This window comes from Calliphora vicina, chromosome 1 (genome assembly GCF_958450345.1).
Source record: "Calliphora vicina chromosome 1, idCalVici1.1, whole genome shotgun sequence".
NCBI lineage: Eukaryota > Metazoa > Arthropoda > Insecta > Diptera > Calliphoridae > Calliphora > Calliphora vicina.
In genome coordinates this window covers 163470659-163492124 of record NC_088780.1, presented here as the reverse complement: position 1 = coordinate 163492124, position 21466 = coordinate 163470659, and the positions used below count along the sequence as shown (strand labels likewise).

General features: G+C 32.3%; 2 protein-coding genes across 2 annotated transcripts; one reads left to right on the top strand and one right to left on the bottom strand.

Annotated features, from left to right (window-relative positions):
* Positions 1-1338: 1338 nt before the first annotated feature.
* SIFaR (SIFamide receptor) lies at positions 1339-20718 on the top strand. The gene is made up of 5 exons (XM_065503994.1): positions 1339-1436; positions 9829-10277; positions 16154-16328; positions 16508-17064; positions 20501-20718. Exons 1-5 carry the CDS (start codon positions 1342-1344, stop codon positions 20716-20718), a joined length of 1494 nt encoding a protein of 497 aa, XP_065360066.1. The 5' UTR covers positions 1339-1341.
* On the bottom strand, positions 1473-2342 carry LOC135960038 (uncharacterized). Its single transcript, XM_065511232.1, has 3 exons — positions 2152-2342; positions 1837-1970; positions 1473-1767 (listed from the first exon to the last, which is right to left on the bottom strand). Exons 1-3 carry the CDS (start codon positions 2161-2163, stop codon positions 1632-1634), a joined length of 282 nt encoding a protein of 93 aa, XP_065367304.1. The 5' UTR covers positions 2164-2342; the 3' UTR covers positions 1473-1631.
* Positions 20719-21466: the final 748 nt, after the last annotated feature.

The window sequence follows — 21466 nt, the reverse complement described above, 5'->3', positions numbered from 1 at the left end:
ATTTTTGAGCCGATTTTAATGAAATTTGGGGCAAATATAACATTTTGTATAAAATAACAAAAAAAAAAATATAAATTAATAGCACTTGGGGTCCAAATGACCCTCAACTTTTAAAATAACGAAAAACACAGTAATTCTGACCCCAAGTGCTATTAAGGGCTGGGTAACTCTATTTTCAGTTTTAATGTCCAAAAATGAGTTCAATGGAACCAGAAATCTTTAACATTATTATATCCTACACCACCATAGTGGGGAGGGTATAATGCGTTTGTGCAGATGTTTGTAACGCCCAAAAATATTAGTCTACCTTAAAGTATACCAATCGACTTAGAATCACTTTCTGAGTCGATTAAACGATGTCCGTCCGTCCGTCTGGTCGGCTGGCTGTCCGTGTAAACCTTGTGCGCAGAGTACAGGTCGCAATTTTGAAGATATTTCGATCAAATTTGGTACATACATACCAAGGAACAAGCCTATTGAAACTGGCTGAAATCGGTCCATTATTTCACCTAGCCCCCATACAAATGTTCTCCCGAAATTGGACTTTATCGGTAATAAATGTTCAATTTATATATTCATGCCACCAAATTTTCTTACGATCGGTCGATAATTAGTCATAGCTCTCATATATACCCGCTTCCGAAAATCACTTTAACGTGAATAAATCTCTTAAAAATGTTGGTATACACACAAAATTCAACATAGTTAACTTTAGTATAGACGAAAATTCCCCGGTAGTTTTTTCCCTTCTCCCATTTTTCCTATTGAAATTCAATGGGAAAAAACTCCCGGGGAACAAACTCCCGGGGAATTTTTTATTCATAATTGGGCTGAAAATGTTCTAAAACGGATAAATACTTAATGAACAACTTTACAGAACCTACAGGAAAAAACATGAACTTGCATGAATCCGGTTTCCCCAGTAATGACTGTAAATTGTTAAGCCTCATTTTCTCAATCTCTGGTTATTGTTTTAAGTAACGATATACTGACAGTATATCGTCACTATCAAAAATTACCAGATATTGAGAAAATGGGACAAAGATTATTTATTTTATAAAAACTCCTCTTGAATATTTAAAAGCTCCTAACAAACCCGCTAAATTAGCAACATTACATATTATTTAATAGCATTTCATTATTCACATTTTTTGTCTTGACGATGCGTTGACTTTTTCGTAACAATGTTGTTTGTAGATATTTTTTCCCAGTTAAATTTTATACACCAGAAAACAAAATAAAAGCGAAGAAATGAGCGACAACAATTACATTACATTTTTCACTACAATGTTGCTAAATTTTTCTTTTGTATTTCTTCTTCTTCTTGTTTTTATAGCATGGATGCTGGGCTGGCTAATGTGCAAGACGGTTCCCTATATACAGGGTGTATCGGTGGCAGCATCTGTTTACAGTCTAATAGCAGTATCATTAGACAGGTAAGTGCAACACTTAAATGTGGAAAAAAATAACAATTCTTTTATTTTTCTTTTTTGGCAATGTTCATTTTATTAAGACAGAGATTTTTTTATTATATTTATACATATTTTTTTGGTTTGTAAAGGTAGCTTTACAAGGAGGAGGGATATTTTTAAGGATTAGACAAGGGGTTAAGCAGCTGAGAGTAAAACAGCTTAGTGATGAGCTATAATAGCTGGATGAGCATGATGAACGGGTACTAGAGGTACCACAGGTTTTACGACTGGTACTACAGGTACTACTGCTTTGTGAACCACAGCTTTGACAGGGGCAGGATGTTGAATAACATGGCTGTAGGGAATAAAAATAAATTATTAAATTTAAAACAGTAATGAAATAGTAATAAAATGTTTAACTTACGAGTGCACAGCATGGGCACCATGATGATGTATAACCGGACCATGGCCTACCACGGGATGAGCCACCACAGGAGCTGGGGCTACAACTACTCCAGGCTCAGCAATGGCAAAAGCAAAGATAGACACAACCAACAACTGTATAATAAATTAAATTAAAAGAAAAACAAATATTTAATATATTTTTATATAGAGAAATTAAATATGAACAGTTTAATTTGCTTTAGATCCAATGGCGCCAATTGTTCTTGGTCTTTCCCCAATTTTTTATTTATTTGTTTCTTTCAAATTTAATACACTTCCATAAATTTCCACTTACTAGCTTGAACATGATGATGAGGTTTGTTAATGTTTGTTTAAACACAAAAAATAAGGATGAAGAAGTTTGAATAAAGATTTTGTATTGGCAAATGATTTGCAACTGATGACAAACCTAAAACTTGACGATGCTTTTATACTCTTAAAAAGTGTCTACGACAAGTATAAAATAAATTCTATTCTAAATTGTGAGTGTTTTTGATATTTTTTTGTTGTTTGCCTGCGAAAACTCACCAGACACATGACGCCTGTATCAACTTCAACTAAAAAAAAAATAGAGAAAAACAAAAAAAAACATTTCAAATAGTTGAAATTGAAACCAGATGACCGCCGTTTTTTTTGTTGTTGTTTAGTACGCGCACTATTTAATATTCTAGTTACTTACTACCGGCGCGATTGTAGCCTGCCTCATAGCGGAGTTACAACATCAACATAGTTTTAATACGTCCTCCTTTCATTAGATACTTCATGTGTACACCATTTCCAAGGTTATTTAAGCAACAATTTGTTTTTAAAGTTTTTTCTATTTACAATGTCAACTGTTTTAATAATAATAATCAAGTTTGGTGACAAAAAACTTGAATTTATTCATAATATGAGTGAAATTTTTTATATTTGAAGACGTTTGTTTTCCGATTTCCAACTATGGATAGAAATATTATATGACTGTCATTTTCTATATACAAAATAATACTCCAATTTCAAATTCCAATTGGAAATATTGTAGCAATAACTCAAATGATATTGCGGTGCAGTTAGAGACTAATCCGCAGTTGTGGCCCCTGCTTTTAAAAGTCACATTTCCACAATGATATCCCCTAGTTCCTAGATTAAATTGCCATTTATTTCCTTAGTCCCAATATTAACTATTTTGCCTTCATGTGAATTTCCTTGAAGCTGTTATTTAAAATCTGTTCGTCGTTAGGAATATATAGATTAGATTAAAAAGGTCATAAATAGCACGACCCGAAACGAAGCTACACAGTTTCGTAGCAGCTTTACCCAAAGTATACTGACTATATCTAAGACCACTAATCTCCAATAAACAAAGCCGAAGCTTCTGGAAATTTCCCCTTAACACAGTGTTTTTCAACGCTTCGTCTGTTTGAGCCGAAATATGGTTCCCCAGAGCGGAACAAACTCCGATATACACACAGATATACGTCGAGCCCCCTGATGGACAAACAATCGACCCAATAATTTCCAAAAAATCCCTTGTTCGGTATAACGATGTAATAAGTCCAGTGTAATACCAAAATCGATAGTCTTCAGACTGCTACGCTGATGTACGGGTTGTTCTCAAATATTTTGTGTAGCCAGAAAGATGGGAAAAGATCATCTTTAGCTTTTATATTGAACAATATAAATTTATTCAAAGTATTGGCCATTATTATCTATGACCTTTTCCAATCTTTCTGGCAACATATGGATTCCGAGCCAAAAAAACTGCTCAAAAACGAATCAAGCTAATATTGGATACTCTGTTCCAAAGTGAAGCGTATCCCAGAGAGAGCGTTCTGCATCGATCGAAACAAATAATAGTCGGACGGGGCATGGTTAGGTTATAAAGGCAGCTAGTATCAACCAGCTTACTTGGGTCCATAAATTGGTCCCTTTGTATTACCCTAAAGGATCATGTTCAGGACCTTAAGAGGTCCTTCACATGTCAGAACTGGGTTCAATGCCGAAACAACCTGACGCACGAATGAACGAATCCATCCTCCTGACATCCAGAGTAGATAGATCCGCTAGGCCGTGCATAAATGGACTACCTATTGTCGCAATCCGAGCCCCTGCTAGGGCAGGGCAAAGACAGAGGAGATGTTCAATCGTCTCATCCTCGTCTTCATCATGGCAACTCCTACAGAAGTCATTATATGGAGTATTTAGTCTCCTAGCATGCACTGATATCAGAGCTCGTAGCCTAGCCCGAGGTAGCCCCGTGAGGGACATTGACCTATGATGGTCAAAAACGTTCCATGTGAGTCTCGATATCGAGCAATTTGTCAAATTAGACCATCTTAGTTGAGCAGACTCAAGCTCATAATAGATAGGACCCTTTTGCTCCCACCAAATACAGATTCGGCTGATTGGCCGGGATTCACATACGATTTCTTAAGCTTCGTGTTATCTTAAGAAGATTTCTGTTGAGGGCATTGTCAATAATCTAATTTGTCCCAGAGATCCGTATTTGTAAATGACTAGGCTGCTATATTCTTTCCGATATCGTTTAGTCGCATTTCATTTCACAGATATAGCATGATCGTCAACCTAATCTAACATATGTTCTGAAATCTAAGTAGTTATAGTAATAGTTTTTCAATTGTTCAAATTTTCCCCCGGCCTTTGTGGGTAATATTTAGATTTGATAGTCTCTTCACGACTGAAGATTTCAAGAAGATTCTCACCCTGTTGCTGAATAAATATCAACTGTTACAAGATGAGGCTATGTTCACAATGATCCTGGGAAGTGAGTAACCAAGATCAGTTCGCAAGTGTTTTATGGCGGCTCAGTGTATATTCCTTCCGGAAGCTTCAACATACTGAGGCCGTTAATGTGTTAAGGCTTTCTGAGATATGTCAATATTTTCACAATACTGGCGTCATGATTTGATGAATACATTCGTATAAGTAAATTAATCACATGTTTCCTTAGCTCTTTTTAATGAAAGTAACGACCAAATGGAACAGGAAATCCATTCTTAGTCAAAACATGATATAGCTTAAAAATCATCCTTGAACAAGTGATATAGATATAGACACGGAAGACAAAGATCGCCCATGCCAGATTATTGAAAAATTCAACAAGAGCTTTGCCAATCATTGGGAGCTACTTAAGCAGCAATTTCAAAACTTTTGCGAGCAGCAGGATTCATCCAAAAGCAGGGAAATTGGGTACCATACAAATTGAAGCTGAGAGTCCTTGAAAGACGATTTTCGAAATGATGCTTTAACGCTAAAAAGAAAATCATTTTTGCATCAAAACATTACTTGCGATGAAAAATGGATCTATTACGACAATCCGAAGCGTAAGAGATCGTATGTGAAGCACGGCCAAGAGCCGAATCGACGCCAAAGCCAAATATTCATGGCGCTAAGGTAATCTATTATGAGCTGCTGAAATCTGACCAAACAGCATTGACCGAAAAACGCCCAGAATATGCGAAACAGTAATATTCCATCATGACAACGCTCGGCCACATGTTGCAATACCTGTTAAAAAGTATTTAGAAAGAAGTGGTAGGGAAGTTTCGCACACGCCTTATAGTCCGTCTACTAATTGTTTCGATCGATGTAGAACGCTCTCTCTGTGATACGCTTCACTTTGGAACATAGTATCCAATATTGGCTTGATTCGTTATTGGCCTCAAAAGAAGAGCAGTTTTTTTGACTAGGTATCCATATGTTGGCATGGGAAAAGGTCATAGTTAGCAAACAACTCATATGAGCTATTTGTTCACAACACCTAACAGAATTACAGTTTGTTTGTATTCTAATTTAAATCTACATTTAAAAAAAAAACTTTTAAATTCCCCTGGAAACAGTGTAATAGTTTTAGTTACAGTTAAATCCGTTCTCACTACAAAAGGGAATTCAAGGAGACATCAAGTCTATCACAGTATAATAATCACACATGCTGAGCAAGAAATAAACAGCTGTAATAATAAATAAAAAAAAGAAACTCTCCCTCTCTCACGCTTTAAAAACTCCTATAAAAATGCAACGTTAAATTGTAAATAGAAAATGTGTAATTGTCACATTTTACACACTTGACAACAAAATAATCAACAGCAACAACAACAAACTTAAACGCTGTCAGTTTTTATTAAAAGCATTTTGCATTAAATAAATATTTCTTGTAATAAAAACCTCATTTCAAATTATAGCCGACACATACATACATATTTACACACAATTGTGTTTAAACTTTAAACAACAGAGAATACAAACATGAAAGTACTCACTCGTATGTTTGTTTAAATCAATTGATTTTCATTATTATTAGAAAAATAAGTTTATTAGCGGTTTTTTACTAATTTTATTTTTTGCAACATTTAAGGTAAACAACGTTATGTTTAATATTAATAATGTTTTGCCACACACAAATCGCATTAGATCATTCATTTGATTTCGAATTGAGTTGATTTTTTTTTGTTTTCTCAAACAACTTCAATTGCTGCTCGTGCTAGTGCTGCTGCTGGGTACCAATTTATGTTTTCATATGTGTAATGAATTGTACATTCATATGTTGTATCCAATAGATTAGTTTTATTGCTAAATAAGATCAAGTTCACATTTTGTATGTTAAACTCCTTGACCACTTCTTAAACTGATAAATAACACACTGAGTGTGCAGTGTGTGTTTTTATTCGTTTGCGTAACTATTTAAGTTTTCTATGCTAATTTTGTTTAAATTTAAATAAATTTTTTTAATTAAATTTAAATATTTAATTGAAAGTGATTGATGGATTCAAACTAATTGTGTTAATTCGGTATTCATTAATTAAAGGTGGCATGAAATTTTCTATTACAAAACTTTTATTGGTTCCTGTGATCATTGTAAACAGAAAGAAATGTGAAATGAGTGATTCCAGCTGAGGGTTCTTTAGAGAACTCAATGATTGAAAGTAACTACCAGAGATCTGCTTCTTGTAAATGGTACAAGTCTTAATCGGTTTGATTGGCAAACATCTTTTCTAGCCACAATATGTGACTAGTCTTTTCATATGTCAAGGGACTTGTACGTTTATTATTGTACTAGCTGAATATATATTGTACTAGCTGTCCCGGCAAACGTTGTTCTGCCATAGCACACACAAAGTTTGAAGAATCCCACTATAATAGTACTTCACATATGCAATAATAAATGTTTACTTTGTATGAGAGGTGCCATGCCCATTGTTCCTATATAGGTCAATTGTGAATCTAAACCATCCAGGGACCCACTCAAACATACAGAACAAATTTCATCGAACACACGTACAGAAGAATTATATATATAAAGAAGATTACTATAACCCCCTTTAACACGAAGTCTAATTATGTGTTAACTAATAGTTAAACTGATAGTTTTCATAGAATAATATTTTTAACCGACAGTGTAACTATTATTTAAGACATAACCAGGCTTCGTGTTAATGGGGGTAAGCGAAAAATCTGTCGCGTACGTTATGTCACGTACGATATCAAATTTTATTTACTATAAAATCATCCAAAGATTGTTTTTTTTTAAATATGACGGATTGTAATTGAACAAAAATGGTCTCACGGTTTGCAAATTTTCGGATATTTTCATAAGTACCTCAAAATCACTTCCGTTTTATGTCACGTTCGAGATATACCTTTATTTCACTCGATATTTTGGATAGCAATGTTTCGAACTGAACATAAATACTCAATATCTAATCTACTATATGCGTACAAATGTCGCGTACGATGACATGGAATTGTCCATATGTTTCGGCGCACATTTTACCCATCTAAATAAAGATTGGCCAAATTTGAATTTATGAAATAAGGCCCAATTTCAATTATGTTAACATCAGTCATCTTTGGTTTCAGCATGACGGCGCCACTGATCATACAGCCGGTCAAACAATGCAGTTGTTGCATGAGTAATTTCCCGGGTGTGTCATTTGATTTGGCGATGCCCATTGGTCGCTTCGTTCTAGTGATTTAACCTCGCTGAAGAAAATATTTGGGGCCATTTGAAAGACCAGGATATTGTGAAAAAATCACAAACAGCGTCATATGCAGGAAGTTTTGCTTCACTTCTTAAACTGCAACTTAAGCTACTGGGAGCTACTCAATCAGCAATTTCAAAACGTTTGCAAGCAACAAGATTCATCCAAAAGCATGGAAATTGGGTACCAATCATCCACGAATTGAAGACGAGTGATCTTGAAATACGATTTTGAATGACTGATGAAGATAATGTTTGCACCGATTCATTACTTGTGATGAAAAATTGAGCCATTACAATAACCCAAAGCGTAAGAGATCGTATGTGAAGCCCGGCCACACAGCCGAATCGACACCAAAGCCAAATATCCATGGCGCTAAAGTAATACTCTGTATTTGGTGAGAGCAAAAGGGTCCTATGCTGAAAGCTGGCCAAACCATCTTCCCTGTACCGATCACCAACTGATTCGTTTGAAGCGAGCATTGGCCGAAAAACGCCCAGAATATGCGGCGAGACATGAAACCGTAATATTCCATCATGACAACGCTCGGCCATGAATGAAATGGTTGGGAAGTTTTGCCTCACCCCCTTTATAGTCCAGACCGTGACCCGTCCTTCTACTATTTGTTTTGATCGATGCAGAACACTGGCTCTGGTATACACTTCACTTTGGAACAGAGTATCCGATATTGGCTTGCTTCGTTCTTGGCCCCAAAAGATGAACAGTTCTTCTGGCTCGGAATCCATATGTTGCCAGAAAGATTTAAGTCATACACCTAAAAATATTTGTTTTAGTTAATATATTCACCTATGATATCGAACGTGACATACTAAGATAGGAAAATAAAATGTTTATTATATAATGCAGTAACTTTTTTAGTTACATCCACAAAATTTTGATTTGAATTAAAATATTCAGCCGTTTTATTAAAACAATTGCGGAGTAGTGATAACAAAGGATGATTTAGGTACAAGAATGCGACATTAGAATATGAAAGCTTTACTATTAATCGAGCTTTGTTAGTTCTACAAACCTTTACCATGAAGTGATCCTATATTTGTTAAAAGTAATAGTTACTTCAATATGAAAAATAGTTTATTAAGTTTTATTATATTTTTCAACATAGTCTCCTTTGAGCTTTATGTACATTGCCCAACGTTTCTCCAATTTTAGTATCCATTCCAAAAAATAATATTTGTCGAGGTCATCATCATGTGAGATAATTTCATCGTTGGATCTCTTTCAGCCGAGTCATATGTTCAGGTGTGGAAACAAGAAATCATAGAATAAACGCATAGAACGGAAGGAGAGGGGAAAAAATTACTCTCTTTTCACACATACGAGTGATACAAAATACATGCAATACATTCTCATGAATTAGGTTTTTGACAACAGACTTAGGTTTTTGGCTCTCAGTTACCTATCTAGTTGTTGTCTATGCAAGAAATAGTCACTTAGGGTTAATCCGGAGAATAGGGAGGAAGAGGGAGCATTTCGGATTTTTGCCATGATAACTGCACATGTGTATACCCTTTTGTGCAGCCTATTGTGATCAAACGTGGCAGCCATCTTGCGGAAAGCTTTCTCATTCCCAAGCGATCATACAAAATTGAAACCACTGAACCATGTGAGATGCCTATGGCTTCCACTTTTAATCTCCGATCGGTCAACACTATAACGAGATTTTTTTCAATTGTTTCGGTTGTAGAGACCTCAACTGGGCGTCCAGATCGTTCGGCATCTTCCGTGCTTGTATGGCCACAACGAAATTCAGTTAAACCACTTTTTTGCCATTGAAATTGATGGTGCAGAGTTTATAAATACTATGTATCAAGCTCAGCCTTTATTTGAGTGATGTTTTTGTTCCAATTTCTCATTAATTTACGAGCTAGTCTCCTATCAATTTTTAAGTTAAATATCAAATGAATTTTGTCTTAAATTTTAATAAACTCTTTGATACTTCATAGCAAATCTAATAATCCCTTCTCTTGCAGATTCATTGCCATCTGGTGGCCCCTGCGTCAGCTGTCTAAAAGTCGTGCCCGTTTCATGATACTCTGCATATGGATAATAGCTTTTGGCACCACCATACCCTGGGCCCTATACTTTGATTTAGTACCGGCAGCCGAAGCATTTCCCTCCGCACCCGATATGTATTTGTGCCAGGAGGTTTGGCCACCGGGTACCAGTGGAAATCTATATTTTCTGTTGGCACATCTGTTGGCCTGCTATGTGTTGCCCATGGTGTTGATAACCTTGTGTTATGTATTAATATGGATTAAAGTGTCAACGCGCTCTATACCTGGCGATACCAAGGATGCACAAATGGACCGTATGCAACAAAAGTCCAAAGTGAAGGTTATCAAAATGTTAGTGGCTGTGGTTATATTGTTTGTATTATCCTGGCTGCCGTTGTATGTAATATTTGCAAGAATTAAATTTGGTAAGTAGAACAAATATAGATATATATGATTATATACATTGTAAGGATACAAATACAATTATGGTAGTTCATAAAAAGCCATTCGATTATAGAATAAATGTTTGTGCATTCGTTCGTTCATTGGTTATTATTTGTTCTTTTATATGTTTTCCTTTTTTTTTTTTTTTTTTTTGAATTTGGTTGTTTTTCTGGTTGAAGGTTGTTTGAATTTATGTATGTGTTTTTTTTAAATTTAGAGAAAAAATAGTAGTATTAAAAACTTACAGCCAAACATTAGTAAATAGTTTACCTTGCATATCTCTTGAACATACTTTCATTCATTATACATTGCAATATTAAGCCTCCCAAATAAAACTCCCACTCTCTCGCTCTCTCTCTTTCTGTTACCTTCAAATAGTTTTACACTCAGAAAATGTTCAATCATTTAAGGGGGTAAATGTCAAGTTATAGATATTTTCTATAATAAACAGTGGGGTTGATTACACAATAAATAGGCCAAATTCCCCAAAAAATCTCAAGAAATTTTTAATTTTTTTAGTTTGTAATTTCATTTGCTACCCCACAAAGTATATATATTATGGATCGTTATACACGCAGAGAAAAAATATAGTTGGACATGGTTACTGTAACCATTTCAATATTGTTACAAGTTTTTTAACTATATTATAGTCACAGTAACCATTTACATGATTGTGGTAACCATAATATGGTTAATTTACGATTCAAATGATTGTACCAACCATATATATGATTACAGTAAACAAATATATGTTTGTGACAACAGTGGTATGAGAATAAAAAAAGAGGGAAATAAATCTGTAACTTCTAAACCCTTACGCCGATTTGAATGAAATTTCACATGCGCAAAGAGGAAGTGTAGTCGAGTTTAAGTTTTGGACCTCATGACCCCGCCAGGCGCGGGACCAGGGGTTCCCAAAGTAGGACACCTCGGGTATGTTCAATTTTTAAAATGATCCTATTTCTTCGTGTGTGTTCCGATTTAAAAAAAATTACACATGCAGAATCTCCTCGTCGAGCACTACATAAGGTAGACATGTTATATATCAATGGATTGAGGATTTTGTCTACTTTTCAAAAAATTATATATATTTTGACAATTAAAAAATTCATGGAATACTTTTTTGAAAAATATGACAAAAAATGCTTTTTATTGAATTTTGCATAGATACAAATTTTTCAAATTGAAATAAAATTTTTATTTATGAATATTTTTTAATAAAATTTCACAGTTATGTAGATTTTTCTATTTAAAATGCAAAATTGAAAACAAATTTTGAAATTTGTTATCAAGTATCCCGCAATTCCTAAAAAAATCTTGAAAAATACCAAAAATGGGATTTTTTCGTTTTTTGGCTATAATATACATTATAGGGGCGGGGTTATCGGAGCCCTTTACAAAATAATTAAGAACTTATTGGGCCTTCTAAAATAGGTTACTATATTTTGATATCGAGTATGCGATTTGAGAATTTTTGCCCTAAAATCGAATTTTACATAAAAAATTGGCATTTTTTGAATGGACCTGATCCCGTCGGTATCAAAAATTATAAATTTTTTTTTCATTTAAAATATTTCCCGTAAAGTTAGCTTTTCAAAAAGTACAAACTCATTATACTTCCTCTTAGAAAATTTTTAGATAACTTAAAAAGAATAAAAGTACTTTTTTCCCAAAAAAAAATTGCGAAAAATAACCTTTTTTCATTTTTTTATATTCAAATGCATGTAACTTTGGACCCAGTCATGATTTTTAAACACTTGTTTCTTTGTTTGATATATAGATCTATTGTTAATCCTATAAAAGAAAAATGGATAAAATCGGAGGATATTTGGAACCGCAATCACCAAAAAACTGGTGTTGAAAATTAAATTTTTAAATGCGAATATCTCCTAAGCTATAAGAGATAATTGATAGCTACTACAAACGAAGAAATAGGATCATTTTAAAAATTGAACATACCCGAGGTGTCCTATTTTGGGAACCCCTGGTCCCGCTCCTAGTGGGGTCATGAGGTCCAAATTCAAAACTTAAACTCGACTACACTTCCTCTTTGCGCTTGTGAAATTTCATTCAAATCGGGGTAATGGTTTAGAAGTTACAGATTTATTTCCCTCTTTTTTTATACTCATACCACTGTGCGGCGTATATATTTTTTACCTCAAATTTATCATAAAAAAAAATTGTTGGCATCAAATTTTTTCGCTAATAAATAAAAAAAATTTGATTTGTAAAAAAAAATTATATTTTTAAATTTTGTTTACATAAAATTAAATTTAAATAATTTTAAAGTATAATTTAGTGAAGGCTATGTAAGATTCGGCACAGCAGAATTAGGTCTCTTACTTGTTATCACTTGAATTTCAAAAACTCAATGGATGCATTCATCATAACATCCAAAATTTAAACTCATTTGAGGAATTTTATTTTTTCCGTCAGAAAATAAAATTCTTTTCGTTTATTTTCTACTTTTTTCGGTATCTTTCTTTATTTAGTCTATCTGCTATAATGTTTATAGTAATTTATTTGTTTAAGAAAAAAAAATCAACAATTTAATAGTAGGAATCAAACATGATCTGACCAGCGGCAAGCTTTAGGTGTACATAAAATGAGTTTTATTTTCTGACGGAAAAAATAAAACTCCTCAATAGAGTTTTTTTCTGACTGGAAAATAAAACTCCTCAAATGAGTTTTTTATGACGGCTATTTAAAACTCTTTTTTTAAGAGTTTCATGCGAAGTTTTATTTTTACGTTGAATAATAACTGTTTTAGATGGAGTTTTATTTTTAAAGTCACAAATAATATCACTTATAACCGTTACGGCACTGAAACAAAAAATTAAAAAAAGAATATATGCAGTTATGAGTTAAATATGCAAAAACATGCAACAACAAGCAAAATATGCTGTAAAGAGAAAAATATGCAATAACAAATTGATGCCAAATTTCATAAAATTGTCTGAAACGAAAAAACAACTAACTCAAATGTTTATACGACGCACAGCAAAATGCATTATGATATCGCATATTTCATATTTCAGATGGTTCCACAATCAACAGAATCTGACCACAGCTTTACAAACGGTTATCAGAATGTTGTATGACAAAAATTGTCAGATCCGTTGTAAGACATTGCCAGAACTGTCAAATCATTTGAAACAAACAAATGCCTTGGCCTGACGTTCTGAAGTTTTCCAAATTGCAATTGAAAGAGGTGCTGAGATTTGCCCATTTCGCTCCGAGATTAAATTTTTATTTATTTTTTTTAAAAAAATACTTTTTTAGGGTAATTAGGACCCACTGATTGCAAAATTCTGGTAAAAAAATTTCCCATTTTTCGTTTTCCCAAAAACGGCTGTTCGAAATTTCGAACGCTGGCGCTTATTCTATATGTCAGCTTTGTATGCAAATAGAACCCCAAATAAATCCAAATGTTCTACTAGTATACAAAGCTGACATAAAGTATAAGCGCCAGCGTTCGAAATTTCGAACAGTCAAGTTTAGACACACATATGTATGTGAAGTCACGCATTTGCATGTAAATCATGGTTTTTATCTTTGATGAAACAGTTACATTAATTTAAAAAGTGTCTAAAAATATTGGTTGCAGAAATTTACACCTAGCATCGAGGGGGAGGGGGATGGTCTCGGCGGGATATAGTTTTTTTATTAGCTTAAAGATAAGACTTAATATTCATATCAAAATTTTGTTGAAATTACCATTTTTCATACCTAAATTTTTTTTTAAAAATGGTGATAAGTTTATAAGTTTGTCATTCCGTTTGTAATTTCTACATTTTTCATTTCCGAACCTATAAAGCGGATGTGATTAAGCCATATCCGTCTGTCTGTTGAAATCAACTTTCCGAAGCCCCCAAATAACTTACATACACGATTCATACATCAATATCTACGGAATTCTTCCGGCTCGGTTGCTATTTAAAATCGAGAAAATCGTTCCACAAATGGCTGAGATATAAGGAAAGAAACAGGACAACCTCGATTTTTTACCTATTTTTTTACCTATATCTGGATTACTAAGTCATTAATAAAGACAGTATGGATATCTAATGATAGATATTTCAAAGACTTTTGCAATGACGTATATAAGACCATAGTAAGTTGGACCTACAATCGGTCAAAATCGGATATTTTTAACCCGAATTTTTTTTTTTTCACCAAAATTTTTTCCGCTAAATATTAAAAAAAAATTAAAACACAAAAAACAATTTTAAAAAACAATTCGAAAATTTTTTTTTTCAAAAAATGAAAAAACAACTTTGGAAAAAAAATATTTTTTTTTACTTAAGGTATTTATAGACGGCAATACTGAGTATTAACACTTTTCAAATTTTAAATATTATTGAAATCATTCGGTATTTCAAAAAATCGTTTCGAAAAACATTTATTGTTTACACGATAGTATTACAAATATTTTATTTCTTTGTTGATTGATATTTTTCTGCAACCTTTATTTTTATTTTATATTTTCTTGACATTTTTGTTTGCCTTATTTGTATTTATAAATACATACCCGATACATATGAAAATAACAAGTTTTTGAATTGTTTTAAACAAATTTTAAATACCGACCGTAAATCAAAAAAATCATTTGTATTTTTTGAAAATCTGATACAAATTTTGTTTAGACGATGAAATTGTATTTTGATACTTGAGTTTTTGACAAATATTTATACTCAGTATTGCCGTCTATAAATTACCTTTATAAATATTTAAAATTTTCCCAATAAGCATTTTCACTGAAGTTCAAGTTGAAAGCAAGTGTAAATCAAGCCTTGAGTTATAGTCAAACAATTGAATTACAGTTGTATTACACTTTATTTCAATATCATTCTCAGTTAAAAGGAAAAGGAATAATATTTAATTTTTCAAATATTTTTCAAGTTTAAAATATAATTACATTTGCATTCAAGTCAAATTCCAACAAAATGTTCAAGTGCTTGAATTTTTGGGTGTTTGGTGCTTGCTGGGTTTATTTTGAATTATAATTTGGTGAAGGTTATATAAGATTCGGCACAGCCGAATATAGCTCTAGTACTTGTTACTGTTCGAAAAATCGAACAGCGGACCGAAATGGGTTAATGGCATCTGCGACATCTGGTCATAAAATATCTTTGGGACATTTATAATCAGCACAACCATAAACTTGGCCGTGCCTCAACTTCCTCGATAAGTTTAATAACATTTCTTGGTCGAATTTTGTACCTTTTCTCAAAATCGAACATTAAATCGTGAGTTTTTCAAAATTTGAAAATATTTGTGCCATAAATTAACAAAATCTAAATACCCAAGGTAAATTTGGGGGTGATGTAACTTCCTCTTTACAATGATATAAATTATTTTATGACTCTACAATCAATATTTTGATGTGTTACAAACGGAATGATAAAATCAATATTTGAGGGATGGGTATAAAACAATGTTGCTGAATTCTTTCTGAAGTTATGTTTAATTCATGACCTTTGGATAGTGTCAGGCGATGTAATCTTTATGGCTTTTACTATTATTAAATTTATTGATGGAATAATTCACAAATAGAAAAAACTCTTTGACACATATCGTCCTTGAAACAAACATCACACTTAAAATGCACAAGTACTTGTATTTTTCGAAAATATTTTTCTATTAATAATAATTTTCGAGTGTAACACCAACAAACTAATATGTACTAACTACTACTATATTCTATATTTGTATTTGTATGTGTTTTATATTTATATTTGTTTTTTTTTTTGTGCATTTTTTTCTATTTTCAATGTCAATCGCAAAATTTCTTCATAAACATTTATTCACATACCAACCAACCAACCTACACACACAAATCCACACATACGTTTAGGTGGTGAGATATCCATTGAGGAGAGTGAAATCTTAAACAAGGTCACACCATTTGCTCAGTGGCTGGGCTCGTCCAATTCATGCATCAATCCCATATTGTATGCATTCTTTAATAAGAAATATAGACGAGGTTTTGCCGCCATAATCAAATCACGCTCCTGTTGCGGCCGTTTGAGGTGAGTTGCTAGAGGAAACACACACATCTGCACACACATATCACACATACTTAGTGTGTGTGTGTGTCTGTATGTTTAAGTGCAAGAGTGCAAGTTGTGTTCAAGTTCATTTCAAAACAATTACAAGGTTATTTTTGGAGTGTTTTAATTTAAATATTTTTGTTTTCATTTCTTCACAGGTACTATGACAATGTTGCCATTGCCTCTTCCACCACCAGCACCAGCCGTCGCAAATCCTCCCACTATCAACATGGCTCCCGCAAAAGTCCCAGCAGTCCCGGTTTACGCAAAACCAATGCGGTCTCTTACATTTACGAGCACAACTCATTGCGCCGCCACAACTTGATGTGCAAACAGGACAGCAATTTGTCGCAACAGATGCTATTGAAACAGGACTCACATGGTTCGCGTCAATATCTCATCAAACAGGAGAGCGCCTCCAGTGATGGTTCTCGGCGTTTATTGTGTCAGCAAGATAGCAATGGTTCGAAGGTGTCGCTGTCGAAACAGGATTCTGTGGTTTCCTATTATTTGGAGAACAAACGTGCTGGTCACAATCTTCAAGATTCGTTTTCAACACAGGATTCTATATCGGTTGATTCACGACGCAACACTATGACTCGCAGCAATGAGAATGGTTCGCCAGTGGTGGGTGGAGGCGCATCGTTGTTGGAGCACAAGAGACAGAAGTTTGTGAAACAAGATTCGGTTATATCGTTTGTTGATCAAAGGCCGGGTAAGTGAAAACTAGTATTTACAAAATGAATTAGTAAGAAGGTTAGCAATTAGAATCATTAATTTAACAATTTAATTAATTTTAGTTTTTGGGTCATTTTGGTTCAAGTGAAATTATTTTATTAAAAAATATTCGTTAACATTTAATGAAAATATTAAAATATTTGACACCCTATGTCTCACCTTATATTCTAACAAGGTGGTTCTCCTCTACGACTGTTTTTTTTTTTTGGTCTGATCAACAGACAATATTTAGGGAAAATTTCATCCCCCTAGGTCCTTCTCTCTTCACCAAATTGAAGATAGTAGTGGATTCCTAATTTTCCATACTTTTTCCATTCCCGGGATCTGATAATTCTCGAGAATAATTTAATTTTTTATCCCGGGAATAAAGACAGATACCAGTAAAGTTTCTCGAAATAGTCTAATTTCCTCTATTGTTTATGTTTGACCGATTATTTCAGAAATGTTATTGATTTTTAGCTTAATTTAGTATTTAAAATTTGCCGGAACCCTATTTATATTAAGAATTGTAGATTTTACAGTTTAAGATAACACAGGGCAACAAAATCGAAAAAAAATTAGAAGCCTTTTAAGCCACTACACAATTTTGAAGTATTGTGCTTCCTGTAGTACAAATATGGTCCAAATTTTAAATTCTGTTGAAGATAATAATTTACAAATTGATTTCTGTTGTCTCTCTAATTAAAAAGTAAACCAATGATCAAAATTTAGATTTTTTTTTTAAAGTTTCTGCACATAATTAATGATAACTCAAAAACGGTTAGTCCGATGTTATTAAAGTAAACTTAGAAAAATTTAGATTTACTTATCCTTTAATCCGTTTATATATTGCGTTTTAATCGACTCAGTAGTTTGAGAGTTATAATAAATTTTTTTGTTTGAAAAAACTCATGAAAAATCGAAAACAGCAGATATTGTTCAGGTTTATTGCTTAACGCAAAGCCACATATAATAGCAATAATATGAGATATCGATCATAACTATCGATTAATTCTTTTCGAATTTATTCACAATTAAGTGAATTCCCTCATTTTCACAACATTTTAGTTTTTTGTTGCATATATGTACATAAAATTGAGTTATTAATGTTCTTCTTTTGAATTATTGAATTTTTAAAATATTTTCACCATACTATGTACAAATTTCTACATACATACTTCGTTTTAATCGGCTCAGTAGTTTCGGAGTAAACTGAAGCAAAAAATAAATTGAAAATGAAAATAGCTAATTCTTTTGTTTTTAAAAGAATCATGAAAAATTGAAAATGGTAGAAATTGTTCAGATTTACCACATGTAATAGGGAGGGCTGTCAGATGTGGCGATTTCTTGCCAAACGTGGCGATTTTTCATTGCCTTCATTGGCGATTTATTTGGCGATTTTTAACAAATTATTTGTTTTTCTTGAAATAATTTAATTTCTTTGATATTTATTAACCCAATAATTAATAATTAAAATTAATCACGTATTATCTGATCATATGGATGCAGGTAGCATACACGATCAAGTAGTTTGAATAATATTAATTTTTTCTTCTAAAATATTTAAGCCGTCTTAATAACTTAATATGCTCATTAAAATTGGCTATTGGTTCGCCGGATTCTTTTCTGCCTTTGGAATCTATCGATTTTGGCACAGAATTTGGAACGGAATTACAAAATATAAAAATGGAGGAATATGATGTAGAAATTTTAAAAGAAAATGGTTTTTTGTACTTAAAAAACTTTTAAAAGAAATGCTTAAACAGTTACCAGAAAATATAACTCTTTTTAAAGTATATAATGAATTTTCAATATTAAAATGTGGAAATTTTCGGTAGTTCAAAATTCATTCATTAACTTTATTTAAATCCAAAATTATCTGCAGAGGAATATGAATTGTAATGGTCAAAATTAGCATATATCAATTAAACTTAGATCTTTAAAAGTGAAATTTCAACAAATTTGTTAGATTTTTGGCCACAAGTTTACAATTATTGCGATGCAGCTGGAATTGTTAAAAGCAAACTGAAATCTTAATACTCAAACTCAGACATTTTGGAAATTTTCGGTAGTTCAAAATTCATTAATTTTATTTAAATCCAAAAGTATCTGCAGGGGAATATGAATTGTAATGTTCAAAATTAGCATATATAAATTAAACTTAGATGCGATGCAGCTGGAATTGTTAAAGGCTTAGCATTGGCCGTTCTAAACATGTTAATTTTACCAACCAAATATGTATGTAGAATTCCAAAAAAAATATTTTGGCGACTTTTGGCGATTTTTCGTTTAGCTTTTGGCGATGGAGGTAAAAAAAATCTGACAACCTTGGTAATAGGAACAAAATGAGATATCGATTATAACAATCGATGAATTCTTTTCGAATTTATTCACAATTAAGTGAATTCGCTCATGTTCAGAAATTTGAATCCATAATTGGTATTGCTTTAAAATATTTTGTATATTAATGATAATTTGCCTCACTAACAAAACTAATTCGGTCCAAAAGTACGCCCTATATTTTTAAAAAAGCGGACCAAGATATACAAAAAATTTCAATTTTCAAATGCCTATAACTCGGAAATTATTAGAGATTAATACCACACTCAAGCATATTTTTTCAAGACCTAGCCGAGCGCTAGGGAAACTAAATAATTGCACGTGCTTAAAAATGTTACTTTGAACCCCCCATAGAGCCGCCCCTGGAGCATTTATAGGTGAAATTTTATACCGATCGGACTAGCCGTTTAGAAATGCCAGATTTATTTCTAAACAATTTCGGACTTTTTATACCCTTTCGGGACAACCTCGATTTTTGACCTATTTTTGATCTATATCTGGATTATTAAGTAATTAATATAGACAATATAGATATCTAATAATAGATATTTCAAAGTCCATTGCAACGATGTAGATAAGGCTATAGTAAGTTGGACCTACAATCGTTCAAAATCCGGAAAAATATTTTTTATCCTGAATTTTTTTTGTCATAAATTAAAAAAAAAAAAAAAAAATTGAAAACTAAAAAAAATAGTTTAACTGATAAACTTTTCATGAATACACAATTTAAATTGAACTCCCTGTCTATACCTGATACATTTTTATCATGATAAACGTCAAAATGGTTGTCAAGATAAAAAATTATCAGGTATAGTCTCCATTTATTAGTATTATTGCTTCGTTATGATAAAATTATTAGTGCTTTTGCTTAGACAAATTTGTCTTGACAACAAACGTCATTAATTGTTATGATAAATATTTGTCAAGTATAGACAGGGGGTAAGGTGATGTTAACAATAATGACGTTAACAATATAATTTGACATTTGAGAACATAATTATTTCCAAGTTTATTGCACATGGAGACCCCATATTAGGAAATTTTGTTAATTTTAAATATTTTGTCTAAATAATTGTTTCTTGTTTTATTCTCAGAACCACGTCGCCATCAATTAGTCAAACAGGACTCGGTCATTTCATTTGCTGATCAACGACGCAGTTTGTTAAATAAACAAGACTCAATTGTGGGATGCTCCAGCCGGTCTGGAGATGGCGCTGCTGGTCATCATGTCTCGATCTTAAAGAAAACCGATTCACAATTAAGTAGTGGAAGTTTTACATCACCACGTCGTAATATTGAAATTTACGAATAAATTAATGAAGTATTTTCTCATAATTTGAAGAAAAAATAAAAAAAAAACATTTGCATAAAAGAAAAGAAAATGGAATGGAAATACTTACATTGAAAACAACAAAAGCACACAGTTATGAGCACACATATCCTTAAAAACAGTCAGGCAATGAAATAATAATAATAATGAATAATATAAAATAAAAAACAAACAAATTATAAACTAAACTAAACTATAAATTAAAATGAAAATGAAAACAAGTTATTATTGAATAAATTAAAGGAGCAGCAGCTGATGCAAAAATGGATTCAAGAAACGAAATAAGGGAAAGTAACAAAACAATCAAATTGTAAGTTCTTTTTTAAAATTCTGTTTTAAAAATTACGTTAACTTAGAAAGAAAAACAAAATAAATCGTTACCACGTCTACTCCTTTAAAATACAGTGATATTTTGATGGCATTCTTATTAATATGAGTTTTTGTGTTGTTTTTTTAATTTTCAATTCTTTATTTAAGTAATTTAAAATATTTTTTCCAATATTTTAATAAAAGAAAACTGTTTAGAAAACAATTATTAAACCAAATAATATAAAAACAAGAAAGGAAATAATAATACATAATAATAATGAATAACTTACTCGTAAATATATAAGAATAAAATACATATTAATGTTAACTGTTTGCTAGAATTTTATTATTTATTTTATACCGAAATACAATACAATTTAAGTAAAACAAAACTAAATATTTATAAAAGATAAACAACTAG

What these genes read in the sequence shown, in the direction of transcription:
- SIFaR (XM_065503994.1), top strand. Translation starts at nt 1,342, where the DNA reads ATGCTGGGCTGGCTAATGTGCAAGACGGTTCCCTATATACAGGGTGTA. An exon ending in ATAGCAGTATCATTAGACAG is followed by an intron (nt 1,437 to 9,828) that starts GTAAGTGCAACA and finishes CTTCTCTTGCAG; the next exon opens with ATTCATTGCCATCTGGTGGC. An exon ending in TCCTGTTGCGGCCGTTTGAG is followed by an intron (nt 16,329 to 16,507) that starts GTGAGTTGCTAG and finishes ATTTCTTCACAG; the next exon opens with GTACTATGACAATGTTGCCA.
- LOC135960038 (XM_065511232.1), bottom strand. An exon ending in GGTGCCCATGCTGTGCACTC is followed by an intron (nt 1,768 to 1,836) that starts GTAAGTTAAACA and finishes TATTCCCTACAG; the next exon opens with CCATGTTATTCAACATCCTG.